The following is a 27,404-nucleotide window of genomic DNA, read 5'->3' as shown; positions in this document are numbered from 1 at the left end:
TGTTTATCATCCTCCTCTCTTCTACCATTCAAACAACAACATTTACAACATTATGAATCCTTTGAAAAACTCACATCAAATCAACAATATAGCATGATAATGTATCTGGTTTTAAGCTTGCATCACACAGGTCTTTTCACTAGGTGCAGATCCAAGATTTTGAAAAAAAAAGGGGAGCACCATTGTCCACTGGCAAGCCACCGTTTGGATTGTTACTTGTACAAAATCCTATTCATTTATCATATGTGTAGCTCCGTCAGGGGGTTGAACTCCTTGTTTCCCTTAAACGGCTTTGCCTTATATTTGCAAAATTATCACCGAGAGCTAAAACTGTATTATGTCACAATGTTGGTATTTAAATCTCGTGCTGCATTGTTTTGCAATTTGTCCACTGTACCTCCACCCATGCGGTTATAACTCACACAATATTGCGCTAAATTAATCCGGTATGTAACATTATGTCGTTCGTTGAAGCTCGAGTGAGACGTGAATTAAACTGTCTCCTAGTTTCGAGACCATAAGTACATGTAAACTGTAGTACGACGAGAACGAACAATTGAAACAATATCCGATTAAGCTTGTATAAATTCCGACATTCAACGGTTTCTGCGATGTTTTGGATTATAGTCAAAACACAAACGATGTTGAAAGAAAGTGTAAAAATAATAATCTTAAACGCTTTTGTTGTGGAATAAACTGTTACACAATGTTCCTATAATGTTTGCGATATATTTTATATATTCCAAGTCAATGACAATGTTCGTGTACATATATATCCAAGATGGCGAAAGAGTTTCTTCTCATCATCAATATTCATCAGTTCAAACGAATTATGCACGAACGACTGCATGAATAAAAATAATCTAGAGCCTTCCTTAAATATATCCAATCATTTAACTGTGTAAAAGTCCAAATAACGAATAAAAATTTATAAAATCCCAAATAAAAATGTTGCTTTCAAAATATTGATCCGTAGATCAACAAGAATGTGTAATAAGATCATTGTGTCGAAACTGACCAATGGTCACCAAACCGAAAGATCGTAATGCAGGGGTTCCTCAAAGGGGTTAGGAAAATGTAAATTTCTAAACAAATTAATGGTTTCATTCGTCTGCATAAAAATAGTTATCAAAATAAATTGCCTATATATTGACCAATCTTTAATGTAACTGAGTTGTGCAGTTACGTCATAGTTAAGTCAAATTAGGTGTTTGTTTAATGAAAGTCCACTTTACTAATTTTAGATCCATTTGCTGGGGCTCTAGATTTTTGTATAACAGGAGACGGGTAAGTAGTAATTAAATGTACATACACACACAAACAAACACCCCCCCACACACAGTTGGGTATCTTGTCACATTATGATTTACAAAAAACTAGTATCTCATGTCACTTTGGACCATCTAGTAGTGTTACGACATTATACCAAACACTATTATACAGCGTCGCTTTGGTCCCATCAATTTTTAGGGAGCTCAGTATTGATAAACATTTCCGTGTTTTTATAGAGTTAGATGGTATTGATACACATTTCTGAGATTTTTCCAGTTCGATTGCATTGATCAATACTTCAGAGGTTTTTTTTTATATAGTTATAGGTGGACCTAGCTGATAAAAAAATTATGAAGTTTTGATTAAACAATTTTCTGTAGGGCACTGATTATAGATCATCATTAAGAAACTTTGTTTCATACTCTACGAAAGTAATCAAAATACAAAATCAATAAAATGCGAAACAATGTTTAATGAATATAATCATTTTAAAGCAGTATCTGACATTACAGATTGATTGTTTTGATAATTATGTCTTTGATATTTACGAACGTTTATGTGGTTTTGTCTTAAAAAACACCTTAACACAAATAAAAAGTGAAAAAAAGGTTTTAATGCATCAATACGTAAATATAGTATTGGATAATTTTTTTTCGAGGAAAACATTTTTAAACTAAACAATTTTGTGACATATTCAAAAGAAACCACCAAAATACATTTTAAGGCATACAGTAAATTCGTGGCACTGCGGACCATATTGCCGTTTATGGACCGGGTAGTCATCTCTCTAAACGTTAACTCGGAAGAAACTGAGTTCATACAGCTGTATTTGCTTTTCCTGGGTTACATGAATTGAAACAACCTTTTGATCTATTGAAATGTTTTATGATTTGAAGCAGCTTTATGAATATCTGAAACTTTGAATTGTTTTTCAAAATTGGCTTTATTAATATTCATAGCGTCAGAATACAATATAATCACCGGCTTGATGTCCCGTTCCTTGTGTACTGATGTTCAGTAGTTGAACAGAAATAATGTAAATTTTAGGTATATTATGATATATTCACATCGTCGTTTAAAAGACTAAAACAAGATATGTTATTCCGTTAAACTCCGTGTAACTTGATTTATTATAAAACTGGTATTTAGTGTTTAAATAAAGCGTTGTTTTCTTGCTTTATTGTTAATTCATGTGTATAATATTTTTAGGAGTTTGATCGGGAGTGGTGACACAACTATCCAGAACGGGATGACATGTACATGCACATCTGGTCAAATAATATGTCCCACTTTATTCAAATGAATTTCTCAATCAAAGCAATTTAATAAAATAACTGTCTGAACGCTCTTGTAAATGAATAAAATAAAATAAAGGTGTAAACAAACTTTCAGAAAAAAGACAGCGTAATTGAATACACAGAGCGTCGTCACCAGTTATCAGCTAGTAACACATTATCATCGAATTTAACATTGTTTTACAAGACCTTGACGGTATTGCAATGGAACATATGTCACTCTAAGAACACCTGAGTTAATTCCGCCTTTGATGAGGTTCTCGTCGGTTCACTCTCAATATACACCCTGATAAAGTACCACCACCAACCTGACTTTTTTAATTTGTCACAATATTGCTACATATACACTATTATTTATTGCCCCGAAGATATATGAATTAGGCCATTTTGTTACTGTTAAGATCACAGCATTAAATAGCCTGAAGAATACTAACAAATTTAATTAAATACAATTCTAGAAACCGAGACTATGTTTCAGTGGTTACAGCAAACATAACACACAATGCTCAATACCGGGAAGAACAATGCAGCGTTCACATGAATCACCGATGCTAAACGTCTTCTCATTGCATTGATCAAATGTTGTTTGGCCTTGTTGCATAATTTATATAGAACTTTTGGAGCAATAAATAATAGGATATGTTCTGATATTTTGGTTTGTGAGAAAAATCGGCCAATCAAGTAATTATATATAATTCTTCGGAAAAAATACGTTCTATTTTGTCATCCAATTCTATATATTCAAATACCAACCACTTTTTATCCAGGCCTTTTATTTTTATAACTATAATTGCTCGTTGAACATAACGATATTTATACAAATCTTAAATACTAGTACGTTTAATAAGGTATACGTAATTTGTTAAAAATATCGAAAAAGTTGATAGATATAAGTATAACAATCACGAAGACAAAAGCAAGATTTTGGTAGAAAAAAGGGATTGTCACATTTTAATCATGGTATCTATAATGAGTTTATTGATGAATAGAATTAGGAAAGTAAGATATATGGCCAATATATTCATATATAGGCCGAAATAACAAAAGTAAATTCAATGAAACAATTTCATTTTCACATTGTGTTCAAATTTTTTTTTATTCGTACGGAAATAAATCTGCGGACTATAATAGAATATTTTGAAGTTGTAAAAAAAGGAAGGAGGCTTAATAAAAGGGCAGGTTGGTTGAATAAAAAAGACAGGCCAAATATAGAAAGGGCACACAGGCCGTAAGATAAAAAAAAAAAAGACGGTCGCTTCACCATGTGAAAATTGTCTACCTGGAACAATGAATTAGATGTAATTTTACTCAACTAATCTTTAAAAAATATAACAAAATATGATATGTTTTAACTTGTATCCTGCTTGGAACTTGATTGCATTTGTAGAAATTTCATTATTAACATACATCAAATTTTGTATTTACAACGATGTTGTTCATTGAGCTCGTAAATTGAGATTCAAACAACGAAACTAGTCATTTGATTAAACTTTTTCTTTAAGGTATCAATTCAAAATTGTATTAAGATCTTTTTATATTGTCTTTTCCGATACTAACATTGAATTTATTTCTTATAGTGTAGTCCATAACTAAAGAAAAATTGCTATTGACATATTAACACTTATGGCCCCTAAACATCTCATGGATACTTATGTCTTGCAAAGTGTCATGTTTTTCTGAGATTGCTTTGACGTCTTTGCACTAAACCCGTTTGAGATGTACTGATTGATTTTATATTCTCGAAGAAACATGGATAAAACGTTCAAACACGCTGCATTTGTATGCACCTGTCCTAAGTTAGGAGCCTGTTATTCAGTGTTTGTCGTTTGTTGGTGTGGTTCATAAGTGTTTCTCGTTTCTCGTTTTTTTCTATAGATTAGACCGTTGGTTTTCCTGTTTGATTTGTTTTACACTAGTCTTTTTGGGGCCCTTTAAAGCTTACTGTTCGGTGTGAGCCAAGGCTCCTTGTAGGAGGCCGTACTTTGACCTATAATTGTTTACTTTTTACACATTGCGACTTGGATGGATAGTTGTCTCATTGGCACTCATTCCACATCTTCTTATTTATATTTATAGATTTGTTGAATTTAAATATTGGACAATCTTTAGTAAGTGCGAGTACCCTAAGTCGGTTCTTTTTGTCAATTTTGTTTTGCTTAAAACCGATATTACGAGTTAAAATCATACGATCGAGTTTCTTGTAATTTTAATGTTAACAAAATTATTGAACAAATACATGCATAGCTGACTATGCGGTATGGGTTTTATTCATTGTTGAAGGCCGTACGGTGACCTATAGTTGTTAATTTCTGTGACATTTTGGTCTCTTGTGGAGAGTTGTCTCATTGACAATCATCCCACATCTTATTTTTATATATATATATTAAATAATGTCCTCTATGGACGCTTTTTACATTTATTACGAATCTATAACGTTTTATCGACAAATAACATTTAATTCAGTGATTATTGATCGGAAGCTAATTAAGTTTCAAGTCTGTTGTCGAAGTTTACCGGATGGTGACATTGTTTGTTTTCCATGCGTTCCCATTTGTTAATTAAACTTTTCCATAACAGTTGTAAATTATTTGGTGTATTTAATTTGTTCTTTAAGAATCAACTATTACAATTACCTTCCAGTGCACGTTTGTTTACATTCTTTCATAACGGATTTCCCTCGCACTTGCGCTGTGCGGTGGCCGAAGTTCTAACGAAAGGTCTCGGTCGTTAAGGTTACTGCATAAAGAAAGATATCGGCAAATTAGAATGCGAGAAGACACTATTTCAATATCATGACATTTCTGAAGATTTTGATAAGATAACGGACAAGAAAGTGCACATTCAGTTGTTTTATAGTAAAAATTAGGCATCCAAGTATATAAATAAACTCATCATATATACCAGGATTGAAATTTTGTATTTGCGCCAGTCGCGGGTTTCGTCTACAAAAGACTCATCAGTGACGCTCGAATAAAAAAACGTTAAAAAGGCAAAAAAAAGTACGAAGTTGAAGAGCATTGAACACCAAAAATTCCTAAAAGTTTTGCCAAATACAGCTGAGGTAATAAACATATCAACTTTTGTTTTTTTTTTTTCATTTTGAAGTATCATATGACTTTAAGGCCTCTCTTCTGAAGTTTACATTTTTTCTTTGGTTGTGCTGTTACCCAGGTTATGGGTGCTTGAGCGCCCTTTCTTTTTGTGCTTGTCGCAATCCGGAAGCATGAAGTCCAGCGTTTGACGTTGATTGTATTTCACGATCATCAAATTAAAACTCGAGATTGAATATTATATATTTTTAACAGACCAGCATTTTTGCATATTTCCTATAATAAAAATGTTATTCAATGTTATACTTTATTGTTGATAACAGTCTTTGTATACATTTTTAAAAAAAAATTAAAAAAAATACGAAATGATGTTGTTAGAACCTCAAAGTGCTCACTCTTGAAGCTGTGATAATAAGAATTCTAGTAAGAATTGAAATTTATTTTGAAAAAAGTTGAAAAGGAATCCAGTGGATATTTGGCCTACCTTTGCATGTAGTGCGGTGACGGAATATGAAAAAAGTTGATTATTAAAAGAGTTTAATTTCACTTCATATTACACGGCTAAAAATTTGCACAGTCCTATTAAAATGATTTGACTTGAATTTAAGATTGGTTGTGAAAAAAATATTGCAGTATTTTTTTATTTTTGTGTTTAGCTGGCAAATTCTACTAACATGCAGATCTAGGGTGGCATGCAGTTTAAATTGTTTTTTTTTCAAAGGCTGCACTCACATATGTTTCTTTTTTCATTTTATTCAAAGATTACATATAATGCTTTCTTCGTTAATCGAAAAAGCTAATCATAAAAGCCTTTTGATGACAAATTATGAAGGTACAAATTACTTTAAACGGGAACATTTTGTGTTACACTAAATATTACTTGTGTTGATGTTTATTGTTTTTTTTTTAGGAGTTCGTAATTCTGTTTGCAGGTTGTGTTGATATAGTTTTTACATATAAGAAGCAAAAAAAGTGCTTCAGTTGAATAGTTAAGAAATTGGGATGCGAAAAAACCCCAAAAGATGACAAAACTGGGAAGTCAGTTGCAACTTGACTTTAACATTTCAAAGAAATATACATTAAGTTTATCCTTTGAATAATTATGTTCTCAAAAGCAGAAGTGCGTTAGTTGTTTCATTTACCGCTGACATTAAATCGCGGTATTTTGACACAGTTGATAGGTGTAAAGATGAAATTTACTCGTAATTGATGATTGTGGCTTTGGTTTATTCAATGAACAAAATAACACATTACATAATACATTACAAAAATAATAAAATACGAGACATGCATTTATATATGTACATATCATGCAGTCATATCGAAGGGAGGTTTGGGAATTGTTTAATACAAAAGTTGATACGAATGCTGCATAAGTCAACGTAGCATAGCGGTGTTTACAGTCATCATTCAAATTGAAAATACAGAACCTTCTCAACGACTAAAACATTTTGCTTACTAGTTATCTTATTGGAAGTTCAGATATATGAAGACGTTATGTCAGTCTATAACCCACATTTCAGTAAGTGCTTAAATTTTATATATCCCAGTGAGCTTGTGACAAAAGCCACTCCCGAATCTAGAATGGCTGCTTTTCTTTGATATTGACACAGATTGACGACTTCAAACAAACATCTATGACAAATGTTTTATGATGATTTTAACTTTACAATGTCAATGTCCCTGTTCTCAATAGTACAATTCTCGGGTTTGTACTAACATTAGCAACATGACAGGTGCAACATGTGGAGCAGGATCTGCTTACCCTTCTGAAGCACCTGAGATCACCCCCCTTTTTTGTGGATTTCGTGTAGCTCAGTCTTTAGTTTTCTATGTTGTGTTTTATGTATTGTTTGTCTGTTGGTCTTTTGGTCTTTTTCTTAGCCATGGCGTTGTCATTTTTTTCGATTTTGAGTTTGAATGTCCCTTTTGTATCTTTCGCCTCTCTTTTAGCATACTCTCTGCGCCATCAAATGGTGTTTACGTATCTCAAGTAGTACCTTAAACCGCATATCGACACAGTACCGTCTTCATGAACAGGGGTGTGCTCCATACACAAATATGCTTACAAAAGAGGCAGCAGATACCAAAGGCTTATCCAAACTTAATAGTCGAAGACAATCTCACAACGCCATGGCTCAAGTCGAAGAACGACGTAAAGACAAATAAAATTATACAAAAAACTACATAGAAAACTAAAGACTGATCAACAAGAACCTAACTGAAAACCTAGGGTTATCTCATGTGCCCCAGAAGGGTTAGCAGATTCTGCTCCACATGTTGCACCCATGTGTTGCTCATGTAAATACAAATTCAGTACAGAGTAATGATAAAGAAACTGCGAATTAAATGGTAACAAAGTAAGTTTTAAGGTCACCCTCACGAATTTCGTTACCGTTAAGCTTTACCGTCTCTCAACTCACTAGCAACATCTTTTCGCGGTTTAAGATATTTTTTAAAAAAAATACCAAGTACTAGATTAGATCTGAAAATTTACCATTTGTGTCCCATTCCTGCTTGTGACATGTTGACTGATTGTGATTCGCATGGCGTGTGAAAGACGCATATGCTGTTAATGCATCCGATCTCAACTATTTTTGAAGTTCATGGGATTCCCTCAGTTTTTATTTGAAAACTTGAACATGGGTAAATTACTGTTGCCCCTTTTTTTCCTTATAGACATACAGATAATATAGCAGCCAAATCGAGGTCAAGGGTTACAAAGTTTAAAGTAATTTATATTTTTTCATTTGCTTGCATATATTGTAAAGAAAAGGCTACAAGTAGGACAAGGGATTATGTATTCTAAAAATAGATTCAGTTAAAGAGTTAATGACTTACCACTGCTCTAAATCTTAATGGGGATTCAAACTTTATTCATTAATTACAAATGCAAACTAACAGAACAAGCGTTTTATCATAAGCAGTGCGATATAACTGCTAACCCTAGTTCAGATATCTAATCAATTTATACTGACAAGACTGGAACAATCACGGCATTCGGTAACTTTCCTCTAACTACAAGCATGTCATCATGGCAAGTGAATACTGTCGATCAGAGATAGGTTTTTTTCTTGACTTTTGTTGAGGGATATTTAAGAATTGCAAGCGACAGGACAAACAATGCCTTTCTGGACATTGGGTAATTTTTCCTAGAAGCGCCCTGATGTTACATTTGTTTTATATTCCAATAATTTTATATTGATATGCCCAAAGTGTAATATGCAATGAAGAAATATTTTGAAATATCCCATGATGCTGGACAAAAGCACGCTACATATTGTACACAAACATTCGACCAGCACTATATTCCAATGAAGAACAATTAAAATGTCCGAAGCTTTACATTCATAATCGCAATATTATTAAGATTTGTGGTTTAAGAATTTGTTCGTGTTCGTTAACCACTACAGTAATACTTTGGACCAATGTTGATATGTGTGATTTATTTAGCTTAACCTTGCTTCTACGAATTTATAATGTTCCAGACAAGGGTCCCATGTTCCTGCGATACAGAAGTCATTTGAGGTTTGAATTACTCATTAAAGTTAAGTTTTTGGCATGTTTAGTGCTATATTAGATTTCTAAGTTTGGGATTGAACAACCTAAACTTGCACACTTTCTAAACGGATAAAAGGCGGTTCTAGTCGCCAAAATGCCTTTTAAAATTTGTTATTCTTTTTTAAGATGAATAATATTCCTATTAATACAATTTATTTAAAAAAAAAAGTCTTGACATTGTTTTAACTCAAATATGTCAGGTTTGAAAGAATTTTTGTTGGCGGTCTGGCATATAACAAATTCAACCTATATGCCCAAAACTCAAATTTTATAAAGTATAAAAAATAGGTATATTCACAAATACACATTTTTTCATATGTGTCTATACATTTTGTATACCTTTGACGGCCGTTGTTTTTATTATTTCAAAAATTACATCTTTTAAAAATGAAAATCCCCCCCTTTTTGTAAAATCGCATACGTTTACTCGGTAATCTCATTTGATAATGGTTTTCCACTTTTTTGTTGAAAAATTGAGTAAGGAAGAAAACAGTTTGCAACCATTCTCTGCAAAAAAGGTATTTAAATTGGAATTAGATATTCACTGTTTTTTTCTCTCATGAAAATGGTTAGTGACCTTTGATCTTGATTTCTGAAAAACTGTACCATATTTTCTTTTGACGACCAAATCAATTATAAAGTACACTCATTTTCGAATTGAATGATATATGATATAGCCGTGTAGTAGTAGGGTGCCCAATGTCCAAAAAGTCCTCTAGTTAACGAGTTTAAGTTAATGGATAACACACGACTGATTTTTTTGCACATTATAGGAAAATCATTATATTTTACAATCATGATTGTCGTCGTAAGTTCCCGTGGTCACGATTTTCTAAATTTCGCGTTTTTACAGAGTACCACCAGATACCGTATTGTACAGGGAATCTTTAACATGAAAAGTAAAATTATTGCGCTCTTTGTTGGTAGTTATAACAGTCCCTACAATATAGTTTATATATTAAATATATCATATAACGAAACCGGAAAGCATTTAAGTGATTTTGATATAACTATTTCAACATTTTAGTAAGAGTAAAATTTTACCCGAAATTTACCCTATTTTCATCGAAAGCAAAATATTTACGTGTATCATCACAATATGTTTTACTCTGATTTAAGCAATAAGACACAGTGCATGTGTGTGCCAAATTGCATGCGTGAAATAAAAATCGTTTTGAAGAAATTAGCAATTAAAAACACAAATTAAGTCAACATTTTGGTATTGATTAAAAACGGATTATCTCGTGCCATTAATCATTTTGTTGCTTACACTATTAGTTCATTAACAAGGCCAGAGGTCACTCAAAACTTTTGTCTTTTTTGCTTGTTGTGTGGTTGATTTATTTGTTGTGAATAGCCAGCTAACTTTATAGATTGTCACTTTGTTCGGAGAAATCTGTTTTGTGTCTGTTTTTCAAAACATTAAACTTTATATTGAATAAATATTTTGTTATAATTGTAGTATAAGAATCAAATCGGTCGGTTTTGTTTCACACCCGGAATATGGCACATCAAAAGTCTTGTATGATGTTTTCGACCTAAATCCCACTAGGTGAGAATGACAACAAAAATATACCACCGCTCGTGTAACAAAAAAAAAACCAAGATACAACAGATAGCAACCAACGACAACCACTTAATTGCAGGCTCCTGATTTTGGACAGACATATACAGAATTTAGAGGGGTTGAACACGTTTGTGATCCTTCAACCCTCCCCTGACCTGGTCAATGGTATAACAACACAGCATAAGAGAAATCTGCTAAAAAACAGTTTGAAATGGCTTGACTTATCAAATCGGCATGAATCACAAAAACAACTAACATGAAGACAAAAAACACAAAGTACCGATATAATAGTACTCGCCGTTAGGGTAGAACATTTTATATTCTGAAGAAAGGAATGGGGCTGGCGGTGCGAACATTTATTTTCACTTTTGTACACATTCATATCCTCAACTATCCTGCATTTCATGTTGAAGAGTGTTCATTCTCATCCTGTCTTGTGCAAAGTCAATGATTTCAGTTCATACCAGGCCAAGTAATTCATTTTCAAAATCCTCATTCCCTCCCTGTTTTCGAAATCAAATGGGTGTTCCCTTAACGAAAACTAATGAAAGGACGTCATCAATAGTCTGAGAAAAGTATGATCATAAACATCATTACCGTAAAAACTAGCTTTTGTTATAAATCAGGCCGTTAGTTTTTTTTCAAATGAATTCTTTCATTTTTTTCATAACTGGCCTTTTTATAGCCGACCATACGGTATGAGTTTTTCACATGGTTGAAGGCTGCACGGTTGCTTATAATTGCTTGCTTCCACATCCCCTAAGTTTTATATTATACAACAAGTATTACATAAAATTAACACTATCAATGTTCCATGTAAATGGCCATAGGGTAAGGTCAGATGCATGAACTCTGCCACAAAATCACGTACACCTTGTTACCATTCCTACACCAAATATATTTAACCCACTACTATCTGAGACTGTACGGACTTGACCACTGAAACTTAACCTTATTCACTGATCCGTGAAATTAGGTCGAGGTCAGGTGAATCATGTCTGACGGTCATGTAGACCTTACAAGGATACCATATATTAGTAACCAAATATAGTTATCCTAGAACTCGTTATAACTGAGACTTTCACATGACGAAAAAAGCTATACAGTTTTTCAGCAGTCACTTAACCATGAATATGAGGTCAAGGATAATGATTATATGACGGAAACTTCGTAACACAATGGATCTATATACAAAGTATGAATCATCCAGTTCCTTTGCCTCTGAAATATAAAGCTATACAAATAGTTTACGGTGTTGCCGCCACCACCATCAGATTGTATTCTGTATGCCTCGTATTCTGCTACTTGCGTCGAATGCGATTTAAAAAAGAACAACTGAAATTAGCTCTCTTACCTAAACCTAGTCGATGGGCTTTCAACGTAACAGTAGACAATGAAACGTAATAGCTACTACTAGCTTCGGTAATTTTTCTATTTTGTTTCGCTGTTATTAAATTTCTGATCTTTATTAACTCGCGTGCTCTTATATATATGTTCAAATGAGGATAACGAAATCAGAGATCTATATTTTAATTAGATTGATGTTGTTTACAAGTGTTTGTAAAATACATCGATGCTGTGCAAAACTTTTGTAGATAATCTTTAACTTCATGTCAATTGTAGGCCAATTTATGTTCGATAAGTCATGAACATCACACTTGATATTAGTGTGTAAGATGGAGTGATTAGCCTGCTATTTCTAATTCTCATTTTGTTTTCATAATTTGTAACATAAACCCTCCCCCTTTTTCACCGTTTGCAGTATGTTTTTTTATTTCTGTAAAGCAAATATATACTCAGACCTGCTAATTCAATCAATTCTGCGTTAATATTCATCAGTTTTGGAACTAAGTACTATTTGTTGTGCTTCCACGTTAACCAAAAGAAAATTGGATATTTACACAGAAAATCATGACGAACACCTTCTATCAAAAGATGGAAAAAATAACATTTTGGGAGGGCAACTTATAAATGTTAATATCTAAAAAACATCTCCAAAGATCACTTGTATCGAATCTTATGTAAAAATTCCGATTTTGGAACTTTTAAAAGGTCAAGGTCACTATTATTTAACAGCTGAATGAAAATTGTAAATGTGCACCCTATAAGTACAAATGTCAATCTCGAACCATATTTGACAATAAAATTATCAAATTAGTCCTAAATATAGAAACTCCGATTTTGGAACTTTTAAAAGGTCAAGGTCACTATTATTTAACAGCTGAATGAAAATTGTAAATGTGCACCCTATAAGTACAAATGTCAATCTCGAACCATATTTGACAATAAAACTATCAAATTAGTCCTAAATATAGAAACTTTAGTTATAATCCTTTGAATTATTCGAGTTTATTTTGCTATAAACGCAAATATATAGGGGTGGCCAGATGTCTAAACGTGACTCTACGTTTTCCTTGCAATTTTAGATTTGACCTTTGACCCAAATTTAAGAAAATCGTGACCACTGTAGACAACGACGACATCAATATTTCGACGTGGCTTGTTCTCCTCTTTCCAATGATATAAAATATAGCCGTGTGTTATTCCGTTAACCCAAATCGATCAAATTTGTTGACTGGGCACCCTACTATAGTTCTTACGATTAAATATTGAAAATTCTGACTCTTGTCACCGGGCTTATATAGACTCAATAAACGATTAATGATTAAATATTATATAACGAAATTAGCGAAATATCATCAACAGTTGCTAATTACTGTTTACGATACTGTTGAAACTGGCCATTCCTCTTTAAGCAGATTGATGATGACAGAATACTTGCTTACGAATTTTTAATATATACATATTTGCCAATATAGACATAAGTGTTTCTCGTTTCTTATAAAGATTAGACCGTTGGTTTTCCTGTATGAATTGTTTTACACTGGTCATTTTGGGGCCCTTTATAGCTTGCTGTTCGGTGTTAGCCAAGGCTCCCTGTTGAAGGACGTACTTGGACCTATAATTGTTAACTTTTTATATATTGTGACTTGGATGGAGAGTTGTCTCATTGGCACTCATACCACATCTTCTTATTCATATATACATACGAAATGACTAATCGTAAAGCGCTATGGCTGCTATTTATCTACTGATACCACAAGACATGTTAATTGCGTGAGAAAGGTTGAAAGAATAATTACCATACTCCTGGAATTATAAATAAACCTGTATTTCCATTTGATGGAGAAAATACTAAACGTATACCATATTTAAACAGGTCCATGCTTCGATTAAAGGAAACGTGTAAACCAGATTGTTAAATTTTAAATCTTATAATATTTTATTTATTTACATGAATTCACTGAATTAACGCGAATACATGTTCTTAATCATTGTTAAAAGGTTGATGGGTTGGGAATCGGATGGGCACTCAAATACAATAAGTCGAAGACAAATACTACTGTGACACAGCCATTCCATAACGTTCAATCAAGTTATGATGCCTTCCGTAAACTTTGAAGACTTCAACTTTACCATTCAAAATCATTGGTTCAATAGCTTCCTTGTAAGCAGCAACCCTTATACAAAAAAATGAATATGTAGGGTTGCTCGAATGTTGCTTTACACAAATCGCTAAATGTTCTTACATGAAAATACAAAACTAGGGTACACTAGCAACATTTACGCTAGTTGATACAGCCTAGTAACGGCTACTTTCTGCCGCGTCTTTTACTACTCTCTTCATCCCAAGATATACAGTATGAAATCTTCTTCTCATGTTGTCCATCTGTCGTCAAGCATTCATTTTTACACAGGATGTAGATTTCGTAACTTTCCGCACTGTCATGATATTCGCTATGTATTGTTAATTTTTCATCTTTTATTTGATTGTAAATATAGTTTAGGTCTCTCCTATTGATAACACTAAAGTTACTCAATTTACTGCACCAGATGCATGTTTGGACAATGGACAATTAATGTCTCTTAAGGGATACTCAGGCCAAGTATATGAAAATCTAAACAGAATACAAACACAAAAGAGCTGATGATTTAAACAAAAAAGGAAAAAAAATATGACCAAAACCGGACAAGGAATCAAAGAGTTAGTCACTCTTCCCAACATATAGATTTAATCTTTTGAAAATAGTAATTAGCGATAAGCTGTCACCCAACCTCATTCAAACCTCAATGTTCTTTACAGATTAAAGCTACTCGAAAAGTGGTCAAAAAAGCTATATATCTATTTGAGGAGCAGGGTCTGCTTAGTAAATAATACCCTTTCGGAGCACATGAGCTCAACCCCGATTTGTGTTGGGGTTCGCGTTACTAAGTCTTAAGTTTTCTATGTTGTGATTTGTATACTTTGTTTGTCGTTTGGTCTCTCTTGGTTTTTTTCCATGGCGTTGTCGGTTTTTTCCGACTTATGAGTTTGAATGTCCCTTTGATATCTTTAGCATGTCTTTTATGCTTAATCTGTTTGTCAGTCATTTATCATGTCGTCTTTGCTGTACAGAATGTGGTTACAGTAACTTACAAATTTAAAACATTTCAATCATCTATGCTTCATCCTCATAGCAAAACACACACCCTGATGCATAGAAAAAACCCATAAAGGTACCAGGCTTATGTTTAAGTTTGCCACACGCTCATTTCTTCTTGATAAGACACATTTAGTGGCACTCGAATGAAATCCGTTGGAAAACCAAATCAATGGAGAATTGAAAACCAAATATTCCTAAAAGTTTTGCTATTTCTACTAATGTCATCTATGCCTACTGGTAGAAAAAAAACCTAAGTGTATCGAACAGTAAAATTATCGCATCAATGATATCTAATGTTCGTTGTGAATGCTGACTACTGAACTGGAACACTATTCAGAGTATTTATCCTGCTACGATAAAGACGTTTTAGATTCCGTTCCATGCAAATACAAGTCTACACAACCCTTTATTTAAATTAACCATCCACCTTCATTCTCTCCTGGCACTCCAGCTTCCTTCACCAATAAAAACTGGCCGCCACGAAATAGCACAATAGTGCTGAAAGTGGCGTCAAACACAAGTTAATCATTCAATCAACCAATCAGTCATTCTAAATTATGCGTTTTTTTTCATTTAGTCATTCAAGATAAGTTTAAAAATTATTGATATTGATTGATTGATTGTTGGTTGCTTAACGTCCAGTGGCAATCTTAATATTGAACTAAGGCACAAATTTTGGAATCCTTGATAAATTTGTAAAACTCACTGTAACGCAAGTACAGTCTGAATTCTAGAAAACTGTAAATAAATACACAAACGCAACAGCCACACAACACGAAAACGTCTATACGTATCATAACGAATTCAGGGTGCACGAATTACGATTATGGAATAACCATAAAAATAAGCAAAGTTTGACAATTAGCAAAGGTTGTTTCATCTTATGGTCAAGGCATTTTTGTTTTTATAAAAAAATTCGTACATTTTGTATCAAGCTCATTTAAGATACTTAATTGGAGAAGTACTCATGTTACAACATGCGTACATATGCCGACTCTGTTATTTCATAACCCTGATCCTACGAGTATTAGTTTGTGTTATATATTGCATTGATCATATTGCTCATCATGTACTTATTCCTTTGATATCAATTTTGGGGTATGATTGTAAACCAAGAAAAGTACTTCGGAAGGAACACAATTATAAAGTGTTATTTTCTTTTTTTCTCTCTGTTCAGTTAAAATGCAACTCAACGTCAAAAGATCTACCCGCGATCGTAAAAATGGCAATACTTCAACCATTTTTTTTGGTTTTATATGCTATGTAAACAAATAGACGTTTTGAATATCTATAATATATCTATACGACCACCCATGGTTTTTGGTTGAATTCGTGTTGCTCAGTCTTAAGTTTTCTATGTTGTGTGTAGTAAACTGATGTTTATCTTTGGTCGTTTTTCGTATTCTGCCATGGCTTTGTCAGTTTGTGGTCTACTTATGAGTTTGAAAAATCCCTTAGGTATCTTCCGCCTCTCTCCTATAATAGATATGATAGTGTTTTCGACCTTTTGAAGAAACATGAACACTCTGTTAGTTGGTATAGTTGTATAGAGCCAGTATACATGTCCATCAAAATCTTTTATCGTCATTTGATAGCCGGAATCATATACAGAGACAGAAACCTGCAATTCAATTTGGTTAATAATACATACAAGGGAAGTCTCTGCATGGACTTTCTGTATGGTATATACAAACATAACATAAGCATGATATAATACTAGTATATAATCTGTTTGCAAAATTAGTAGCATATATGATACTTTGTGATATAAAATATTATAGCTTTGTTGATGAATAGGTCTTGTCAACAGTCGATACAACAATTTCTTCATCTGAGCGATTATTATCATTCATTGACTTTCCACACATGCAAGATCCTTGGTCAAATAGTTGTTGAACCTCCTCCAACTTTAGGCCTTTTGTTTCTGGCAGAGCGATGAAAATAAATATCAATGCTATAGTGACAATACCAACAAACAACCAGTATGTACCTAAATAAAATAATCCGTCTAACTATATTATCGTCACAAGGTAAAATAACTTGTTTTCATCGTAACAATCTCATAAACAGATTATAATGCTGTAAACATTGATAACTTCCTGTCCGAGTTGACACATACATTTTGTTTTTTGGCTCAACGATACTTTCAGATGAGCAAAATAGTCATTTATTTAGTTTGGTGCAGAAATACATTATCAAAAGCAAACGATTTAACCCTTAATGTTACTGCTTCATCATTTAACAAGAACCCAAACATTTCACACTGTATACATTACAAAAACTCCTGTTTATTATTTTTTTTCTCTATTGTATTTTTAACCTTTTTCATATTTATATATTTATTACAGAGCATGCCAGTAGTTAAATTTATGCATTGTTCATTAAGTGTATTAATTGTGTACTAGGAGACAGATTTGTAAAAGCAAATGTGATTGTTTCCGTATCCTAATTATTTATTTCATTTTTATCATATCGTTAATTGATGATATAGTTTAAACTAACATTGATAATGTAAAATATTGTAATTTTCAACTTACTTTTGGAAAACAGTGAATTATGCAAGACGTTTACCGTAATTAAAAGTCACCTTATATTCTAATCGTTGGCCTATATTGTAGGGATATTTCACTAATATTGAGAATATTGGCCTGAGCAGTACATCATATTGCATGCACGAACTCGCTAGTGAAAAATACTATACTGCGAGGGACAATATACATTAAATTAATATTATTCCAATAGCTCTTTTAATAATATTGTACCAAGTTGTTTAGCACATTGATGATAATTCGTCCCATTCCTGCAGCTCTGATATCTGCAGTTGGGATTTCTTGCTCTTGCTTATCTCGTTTGCTTGCGTGCAATTATCGTTTAACTCGGAACATCTTTAGTGCGTACTAAAATTGAGGCGAACGTTCAGATTGCAATATCGATTAAGGAAATATATCGGAAATATATCGGAAATTCTCTTTTCGTCAGGTATATTTATAAAAATATCAGCAAATATTTCATTTTTATCTGAAAAGGAATTCTACATTAAATATTTGATATTATATTTCAACTTGAATTATTCAATTGATATTCATGTAGTAATGATTTGAATGCAGCGTGTAAGTATGAGTTATATCAATAACAGACAATCATATTATTCATATAAATACACAATGCTAAATTATATTTTTGAACAATTGTATAGGTGTTTTCCGTCAAACAGACTATAGTTGCATCCTGCTAGTATTACATCACTTCCATATTTTATGGAGTTCTTATATTCAGCTTAGTTGTTTTAATGCGCTCGTGTTTAACGGAAACGATGTGAAGCAGGTATTCATTCATAAAACAGAATTCCTACACACAATAGGCAAGCCAAAAGCAAAATTTTTATTGATGTGCCTAATCTCAAAGTCATAATAAAGCCTTTAATGCAAAGCAAAAGCACATTGCGACAAGTTCAAGACACCGATCCTGTTTTAGAGCAGAATTCTTCGATAGATTTCAATAATCCTTCACCTTTGGATTGAACTTACCAAAATGTTGCGAGATAATATCTACAAACTATAGATTATAACGGGCGAGAAATTAAACATATAAAGCTCGAAAATTTCAGTTTTTGATAATGACAATGCTCTTAACAGATGTACGCGAATTCAGAAAAGCAATTTGTAAGCTCCAACTTGATGCACTTTGTTAACAAAAACAAGACGATACACTGAAGGCAATTCATTTCTTTACTGAAAATTTACGAACAACCAATACACTAGATTTTAGTTTTAACTTACCATATGCGGTGATATTTTCAATTAACGTCAGAAATGTCAAAGAAACTAGTAAATTAAAAATCCAATTTGTTGATGTCGCCATGGCACTACATGCACTTCTTGCCCAGAGAGGATAAATCTCCGAATTTATTGTCCAAGGAACCGGTCCTAAACCTATTAATGTATATACAAAGAGAATATTATTAGTTTTGAAAAAAACTGTTACGCTTCGGTTATTATCATACGAATCATCGTCTTCATACAACTACTAGATTGTCATTATGCTTTAAGCTACACCGCACTTCAAACTTTGAACAACAAAACAGCTGATTCGACATTAGTGGTAGGTAGTAGCGCGTCTCTTTAAAATGGCTGATTGATTGATTGTTGGTTGCCAGACATCCAGATGCGAATATTTCATGCATGTTCAGGACGACCATAAAATGATGTCCAGCCAACAGCTTTTGGGCGAAACAGGACAAATATTCAATGCTTGACTTTAAATACAGTAAACTTTCATTATTTCAAAGTTAATCGGACTGACAAAAATAATTTGAGATAACAAGAATTTTGAGATATCAAGAGTAAATATAATGCAAATCTATCAACTGTGATATAGATTTCTCTTTTTGAAAAAAGAAAATGAATAAGCGAGAACACTTCCTTCCTGAATTCATTATTTTCCAACAACAAGATGCATATTTTCGAAATTTGTAAAAAGAAGGGGGAAAAAACAGTGAAAAATTCCAGTGTTGGCGTTAGGATTCAGATGGTGTCATTTGCATGAGAATAATATGTAGAATAAGAAGAAATTTCTCTATAAATGTCTGAGTATTTTTTATCTATTTGTCGTTTTTAAACAACTTCATCTCGTTGAAGTATATATGAATGAAAGATATGGTCTGTACGTCAAAGAGACATCATTTCAATAACCTAAAAACCAAAACAAATGCGTCTTTTGCATGAATTATGAAAGGGGTATGGGCAATCTTATTTCATAAATTAACCGACCTACCTGCTTTATATTACCTTAGGATTTCTTTCTTTGTGGTATTCACCTAGCCCGGATGTCAAAAACAGTTGTTCATATGTGATCCTGTAACTTAAGGATTACCTGTAAACTTCAGTTTTCTTCCTCAGCGGGAAAGACTATAAAAGTTATTTACGAGTTTAAGTCGAAAGTTTGAACATTCAGTCAGGTCATACCGAAAGATTGTGGACAACAGCGACTGGGAATTATAACTTGCAACGTCTCAAGTTGACGACGAAATGGTAGATAGTGCAAGACCTACATGCATGTCAGTTAGTAAATCTAATAAAATTTAGGAAAAGTGGAATAGTAAGTTTGAAGACTTAGATAATGCAATTAACACTAAATTAAACAAAATTTTGACAAATTTTCCATGAGAAGAGGGCAAACACAAAGGTTAGACTTGGAAACGGGAAATTCGTCAAAAGACGTTTTTCTATTGATAGACGACAAGGCCATTGATACAGGAAAATGTGTTGCAAAGACAAGTAAAATTTTAGTGATGATTCCGACCGCAATGACAATGTTAGAGTGAAAATAATGATAGATCTCTTTGCATATTAGTATCTTGATCAAATTGTCAGAGCAGGAGCTTTTAATTATATTATAAAACAACTATATGCAATGACAGATACATACATCTTTGCATACTTTAAAAGACAACAGATATATTTCTGATTTACCTCTTTTAAGTTTGCGGATCAACTTGAGTCAACTCTTAAATCAACAAGGAGAAGAAGAAGACTCTTGATGACTTATTACCAAAGTTTGATATGAAAGATAGGAAACGAAAACTTAAATCTGTCAGCAGATCCTAATAATTAGAAAATAAAATATTTACTAGGAAAGATAAAAATGAAAGTCAGCAATCTAACAATGGTCCTATTTGTATTCTAGAGAAACACATATGGCTTTGGAAAGGAAAACAAGTCACAAGGACAGCCTCAACTGAAACAAGATTGATGCCTCTCAGAACAGAAGCTCCTTTATCATATTTAAAGGAGGAAAGAAACAATGAATAGGTGAGAAATTTAATGTTGTTTTCGAAGAAACAAGTAGTAGGCTGATTGTCTCATTTCCTTCCAGAATGATTAAAAAAATAACAAAAGACAATGGGTTCTCTCTATAATAAGGGAGGGTACAAATTGGAATTCATTCCAAACCTTTGTTTTGTGGAATAATACAAACGATATGAAATGCCAAACATTTAAACATTTTGGAAACAGAAATAAACAATTTGTTCGAAAAAAATGGTTGCAAAAATCATGCACAATGCTGTTTTTATAGTACACTGTTTCTGGTCCCAAAAAAGAATGGGGAAATGAGACCAGTAATAAATGTACGTCCATTCAATCCGTATCAGTAACTTTAATCTTCGAACACAACATTTCAAAATGGACTCACTGTCCAAAGTATTGAATCTAGTCAAAGAAGGAGATTGGGAAATAACACTCGATTTGAAAGATGCATACTTCCATATACTGGTGTTTCACAAACACAGAAACTATCTCCGATTCGCGTCACAGTGAAATCCACAGAATGTTCTCTGAACCCATCAGTCACACAGGCAATATTCAATATTTTAGGGAAAACTTTTATCGAGTTGTTTTGTTTCGGCACTGAATTGGAAAGCTATAGTGTATAGCTCCTGGACCAGAGATCTGAACTTTGTAATAAAGGGTGAAAATATAGGACAATAGCAGGATATTGGTATATGTTGTCATCAGTCTTAGTTCTCATTGATAAAACACATGTAGGACAACTTTCATATGAAATGTCTGTTATTTAAAGGTGTTTACAATTCTAGACAACCTGTACGGAAATTATTGCCAGAATGAGATCTATATTTTCTTTTAGATATGATGATATAGCCTTCATGTTATCCCTTGAAATAATCAAATTTGAAATACTTGACATGGAAAAAAGTTGTTCTCATAGCCATTTAATAAATGTGGGAATCTTTAATTAGCCTTTAGACTGTGTGATTGATATGTGATTGTTAAAGAAAAGGGAATAACATCTTTACGACATGGTCTTTCGAAACAGGATAAACTATTACATAAAAATGCATGAATTTTTTTTCGAGAAAAAAAATAAACAGATCATAAGAAATCGTAGACACTTGTTTCCAAAAAAGAGATATTTCATATATTTAACATTGCTATTTTGCAGTGAGCAAAATGAAATAATTTACGATTGACCTACTTGGAATACCTACTACGAATGATTCAGCCTATCATACATCATTTTTATTTTTCGATCATTCAATGTACATTTACGACATATCAAGTCGCCATTTCGCAGTCAGAAAATGAATACTAGGAATACCTGCTACGAATGATTCAGCTTATCATACATCATTATTTAGATAATTCAATGTACATTTACGACATAACAAGTTTCAGTGGGATAGACAATATATGTATTCTTACTTGAAAAGAATCCAGGAACAAAGACGGTCATGAAGACACATTATTATTTTTAGGAATAAATAAACCTCATAAACCAGTTTCGCCATAGACAATTTCAAGATGAATTGTTTAAGTGACAAAGAAGGCTAATGAAGTGAGGAAGAAAAAGGTTATGGGAATTAAAGGACATTCAACTAGGTTCGTTGGCCCATCGTGGGCATTTTTAAAGGATCATTAATGAAAAATTTTCTTGAAAGTGCAGATTGGAGTCAAAAGAGAGGCGAAAGGTACCAAAGGGACGGGACATTCAAACTCATATGACGAAAATAAACTGACAACCCCAATGCAAAAAAAAAAGAAAGAAAAACACCGTAAAATTTTCGAAAGGATGATTTCAACTTCACCACTTGATAATCTTGGTTTTATATCTTCCTTGCCAGTCAACATACAACTTTCACTAAATTCTATGTTGTGATTTAGTTTTTACGGTGTTATCTAGCACCATAAGAAAACAGAAGCTTACAGGTAATCGGATAGTCACGTGATCACTAGTGAACAGCTGTCTTAGACTTCCGGGCGAGCTGAACACCACAAAGAAAGATATCCCATGGTACATTTGTCAGGGATCGAGGTATTATAAATTCACAAAATTCTAATTTGAGTACAAATTTGTTAATTTCCCCTGTATTTTTTCATACAAATTGAAAAATTTGGGAAATTGCTGAAATCTACTGGAATTTGAATATAACACATTTGTGCATTATTTATTTTAAAGATACTTTTCGATAGAATGTTAGTTTTGGTTAAGAATGTCCTTCTTATTCATTTTGATAACAAATATTTAAAGTTTGCCGAAATCTTCCAATATAGCTGTTCAAACAAATTGTTATGCATTTGTAAAAATTTAGACACATGTTCAGAAAAAGAGCAGATGTTGATATCACCTTGATGTACGCACCTGATCTGTGACTCTTTGATAGTGTTAAGAAATAAAAAAATAAAGCTGATTAAGGTCAAGTTACAGTAAAAGGGCTATGTCACAGATTTTGGTAAAATTCTGCATACAAATTTGTCTTAAAATCATCAAATCTCTAATTTTAAATACATAGATTTTTCTTGAAAAACTGTATGTTGTTGATACATAAATTTCCTTTTTAATGATGTACAATAATTATAGGGTCACTGACTTCGTTTTTTTACGGTATACATCATTCAAAGTGGTGTTCTACATGAAAAAGTACCATAAAATGTCGAAATAATCGTTACCTCATCGCGTTGCATGCCGTAAAACGTTAATTTTTGACGGTTTTCGCTACCAACTAGGTAACAGATTGATTATTAGACAAAAAACGAAGGCAGTGACCATATGATTATTTTATATCGTTAAAACGGAAATTTATGTATCAACAACATATAGTTTTTTTAAGAAAAATCTATGTATTAGAAATAGAGAGATTTAATGATTTTAAGACAAATTTAAGAAGGTTTTTCGCCGATTTTATGTGCTGTCTATACAAATGTTCACCTATTTTGAAAGAATTCAATCAGTAGTTTGATTTTCAGTTATAGTTTAAAGATCCAAAGTTGTATGCAAAAGTTTACCAAAATCTGTTACATATAAATGAAAAGATGTGGTATGAGTGCCTATGAGGCAACTCTCCATCCAAGTCACAATGTATTAAAAGGTAAACAACGATAGGTCAAAGTACTGCCTTCAACACGGAGCCTTGGCTCACATCGAACAGCAAGCTATAAAGGGCCCCAAAATGACTAGTGCGAACTTATCGGTCATCATAATTTCAACTTAACCCGTGAGTGTTAAGTGTGGTTTTAATACACTTTGTATGTTTTATATATACTTGACACTAGCACGTGCAAGAACGGGTACACCGAGCTGACACAATTTTGTTAAATTTTATTCTTAGAGATAATAAGACTCTGTTGACCCACCTCCGAGAAAATGTGAAATCCCAATTATATCATTATAAATTCGTTCAGACACAAACTATCAAAACATTAAGATATATTTTTGTAGTAGATACTCCATTAAGTTACAGAAATCAAAACCAAGTCGAAGGGGGGTACCAATACAGTTTCCATTTTCAATGATTGATAACAAATCGTATGAAAAATTGTTGTGAAAAATCACACCAAAACCAAAATTCACCCTTTGAACCCATATAACTCAAACGCAAATATTAAAATTTAACTGTGAATTCTCAAGGTGTGTTCTGGTACAATCATGTTTTCAATAAAACCACACTGTTTGTGTCTTTTATACACTAAAATTGTAAACCAGGACATTTAATTGTGTGTAAATATTAATAAAAAAGAACATGAAGGGAATATGACAATTGAAATTTCTAAACAACAAAGTGGACTAATATTTGTAAGATATAATCTAAAATTGAAGCGTGATCGTGGTCCAAAGAACGACTTTGTTCTTTTACTACATATACTCTGCATATTGAAATGTACTGATTATTTGCACAAACGCCTGTGTTGGTGCAATGGCACAAAGCAAATTACTGTAAAATGGGCTTGAATTCTATAATGGCTATGTGATTATATAATTGCTTTCCGTAAAGAAGTAAATTGTTAGAGTATATTATGCTATTAAATTTTTTTTTACCAGCAATCTTTCTGTTTAATAAGCTTCGTTTTCTTCCGTTTTCGATCGTATAATTCGTTTTGTTTTATACATCTGTACAATTATATCACGTCAGCTTGTTCATGGTCTGTCAACAATTTGTAAATCTCAGAGGAGTGAAATTTGAATTGATTTTCGGTAATATTTTAGTATTATTATCTCGAATAGCACAACCCCTTACACGAATGATTGTCTAAATTTATGCATGTAATTACCTGGAGCAAATGCCATTAGGTACAATACCAACCCCATCAATCCCATCCAAGAGTAAGATGATGGACAAAAATTGTCAGCCCAAACCAAATCATTGGGTAAACTAGAAGAGTTACATCGACCTAGTGAAGAGTATGTAGGTTCTCTATAAGGAAGACATGATCCATTGACCGCTGAATTGCCTGACTCTACATAACAAAATCCACAATCAGATGTCTGAATACAGGATTGACATGAGCTGTAATGAATGAATAGAATAAATAATCAAAATATTTGATCGTCTAATACTTGCACTAAGCTTTCCATTTTGCTTTCTATTGTATTTTAAATGAGCTATGCTGCTAGAAAGACGCCCCATTAACACAAACACACACAATTATTTTATTTACCTGCAAATTTGGTTTATCCGAATCATTATTTAAAACTATTGTAATACTACATTTCTTCGATCTTGGCAGAAAAAACGAACAACGATAAAGTGTAATCGAACTTGTCAGTTCATAAATGAGCAAACCAATGCATTTTGTCTTCGTTTATACGTTTAAGGGCTACATCATGTACATTGTGTGTAAATAACACTCTGATTTTACGTAAAGTTAAGCATGATAAGAAGACATTTCAAAGTCAAGCTTAAACGTAGCTGTAAATGATAATAAAATGAACATCATTTACTAAGTTCTTTTGTGGTTTATTGTATCATTTACTATGAATTTAGCTAGACAACGGCGTTTATTACCAAAGAATATTACTTTTGGCAGAGATGTTAAACGCAGATTTTAATGTCAACTTCGCTAACACCACTGAGGTTAAATCAAAGGTTGTATGCATATTGATCTAAATGAGGTCGAATCATTTTAATTACAAGTCAATAAAGTATTAGCGATGTTTTAAGGGTTCTTGCAAATTTGAAACACTGACTGGTTATAACAAAGACATATTCCGATTTTTTAAATGTTTGAAGCCAAAAAAAAAAACATACTTTATATTATTTCAACTTATTTTGTCTAAATCGTAGGTAATTCCCTGAAATATCAACAATATGCATATATGTGTATATCTAATGCATAAATGATTTCTCATTTTTAAGGATTGTGTTTTCTATTATTTATTGGTAAGTGTGTAACAGTAAATTCGGTCCGGTAGTAAAATTTGTCCGCCGGACTCTTTTTCCTAGGTAATCAAGTCCGTGACCATAATGTTAATAGGAAATTAAGTCCCTGGATAAATTTTCCTAGGAAAATAAGTCCATATCTAGTAAAATATGTCTGGCACTTATTTTCCTAGGAAATTTTGTATATATCCGTATTCTTATTTTTGTATGAAAAAAGTCCCTTTAAAATTGTATTTCTTAAGACATTATTCAAATTAATCAATATTAAAATCAAGAAAGGAACATTTGTGATTATGTACATCATAAAAGTCTGTGATATTAATTTTCTAATTTTCCTAGGAAAAAAAGCCCGTTTGATTATTAAAAAACACCCATATTTTGATAAAATAGTGAAATATTAATTCACAACTGTTAAACAATTTAGAAACATATAAGATAAAAATTCCATTGTTTACATGTAAATTATTTCTTTCATTACAAAATTACCTATAAAAATAAAGGACAAGGATGTTTTTACCTAGGAATATTAATGGCTTGGACATGAATTCCTAGGAAAATTAGTCTGGGCACATACATTTTATTAAAAGATTAATGCACAACTGTTTAACAGCATTGAAACATAATTAAAAATTCCGTTGTTTACATGTAAATTTCTCTCATTACAAATTGTCTAATCAAAATAAAGAACATGTTCGTGTTTACCTAGGAATATTAATGACCTGGTCATGAATTTCTAGGAAATTTAGTCTGGGCACATAAATTTTATTAAAAGATTAATGCACAACTGTTAAACAACATTAAAACATAAGAATTAAAAATTCCATTGTTTACATGTAAATGATTTCTTTTATTACACATTTTCCTAGTAAAATAAAGGACATGGACGTTTTTACCTAGGAATATTGATGACATTGACATAAATTCCTAGGAAAATGAGTCTGGGGACTTAAATTACTGACATCAGACTAAATATACTAGTAAATTGTGTATCCATGGACTTTT

General features: G+C 32.5%; 3 protein-coding genes across 5 annotated transcripts in view; 1 reads left to right on the top strand and 2 right to left on the bottom strand.

The window, feature by feature from the left end:
* LOC127703070 (uncharacterized) overlaps positions 1–2,643 on the top strand; it is an 82,226-nt gene extending 79,583 nt beyond the window's left edge. Inside the window, exons 4-5 of the mRNA XM_052207461.1 lie at positions 1,245–1,287; positions 2,482–2,643. Coding sequence (XP_052063421.1) covers positions 1,245–1,287; positions 2,482–2,575 — 137 coding nt within the window. The 3' untranslated portion in view covers positions 2,576–2,643. The remainder of the gene's footprint in view (positions 1–1,244; positions 1,288–2,481) is intronic.
* LOC127701625 (terminal uridylyltransferase 4-like) overlaps positions 1–27,404 on the bottom strand; it is a 697,935-nt gene that overhangs the window by 330,882 nt on the left and 339,649 nt on the right. Inside the window, exon 1 of one of the 3 annotated variants that reach the window (XM_052205629.1) lies at positions 5,020–5,031. The exons of the other annotated variants lie outside the window; for them this stretch is intronic. The gene's annotated coding sequence lies outside the window, so the exon portion shown is untranslated. Of the gene's footprint in view, positions 1–5,019; positions 5,032–27,404 lie in introns of those variants that run through there. 3 annotated transcript variants of the gene reach the window in all.
* The window catches only part of LOC127702334 (proton myo-inositol cotransporter-like), a 28,528-nt gene continuing 18,064 nt past the window's right edge, over positions 16,941–27,404 (bottom strand). Inside the window, exons 6-8 of the mRNA XM_052206473.1 lie at positions 25,294–25,529; positions 19,009–19,161; positions 16,941–17,219 (exon numbers count right to left, since the gene is read on the bottom strand). Of these exons, the coding sequence (XP_052062433.1) occupies positions 17,005–17,219; positions 19,009–19,161; positions 25,294–25,529 (604 nt within the window). The 3' untranslated portion in view covers positions 16,941–17,004. The remainder of the gene's footprint in view (positions 17,220–19,008; positions 19,162–25,293; positions 25,530–27,404) is intronic.

This window comes from Mytilus californianus, unplaced genomic scaffold, assembly GCF_021869535.1.
Source record: "Mytilus californianus isolate M0D057914Y unplaced genomic scaffold, xbMytCali1.0.p SCAF_1, whole genome shotgun sequence".
Lineage (NCBI taxonomy): Eukaryota > Metazoa > Mollusca > Bivalvia > Mytilida > Mytilidae > Mytilus > Mytilus californianus.
The sequence above is the reverse complement of the archived record's forward strand: the minus strand, read 5'-3'. Positions and strand labels throughout refer to the sequence as shown.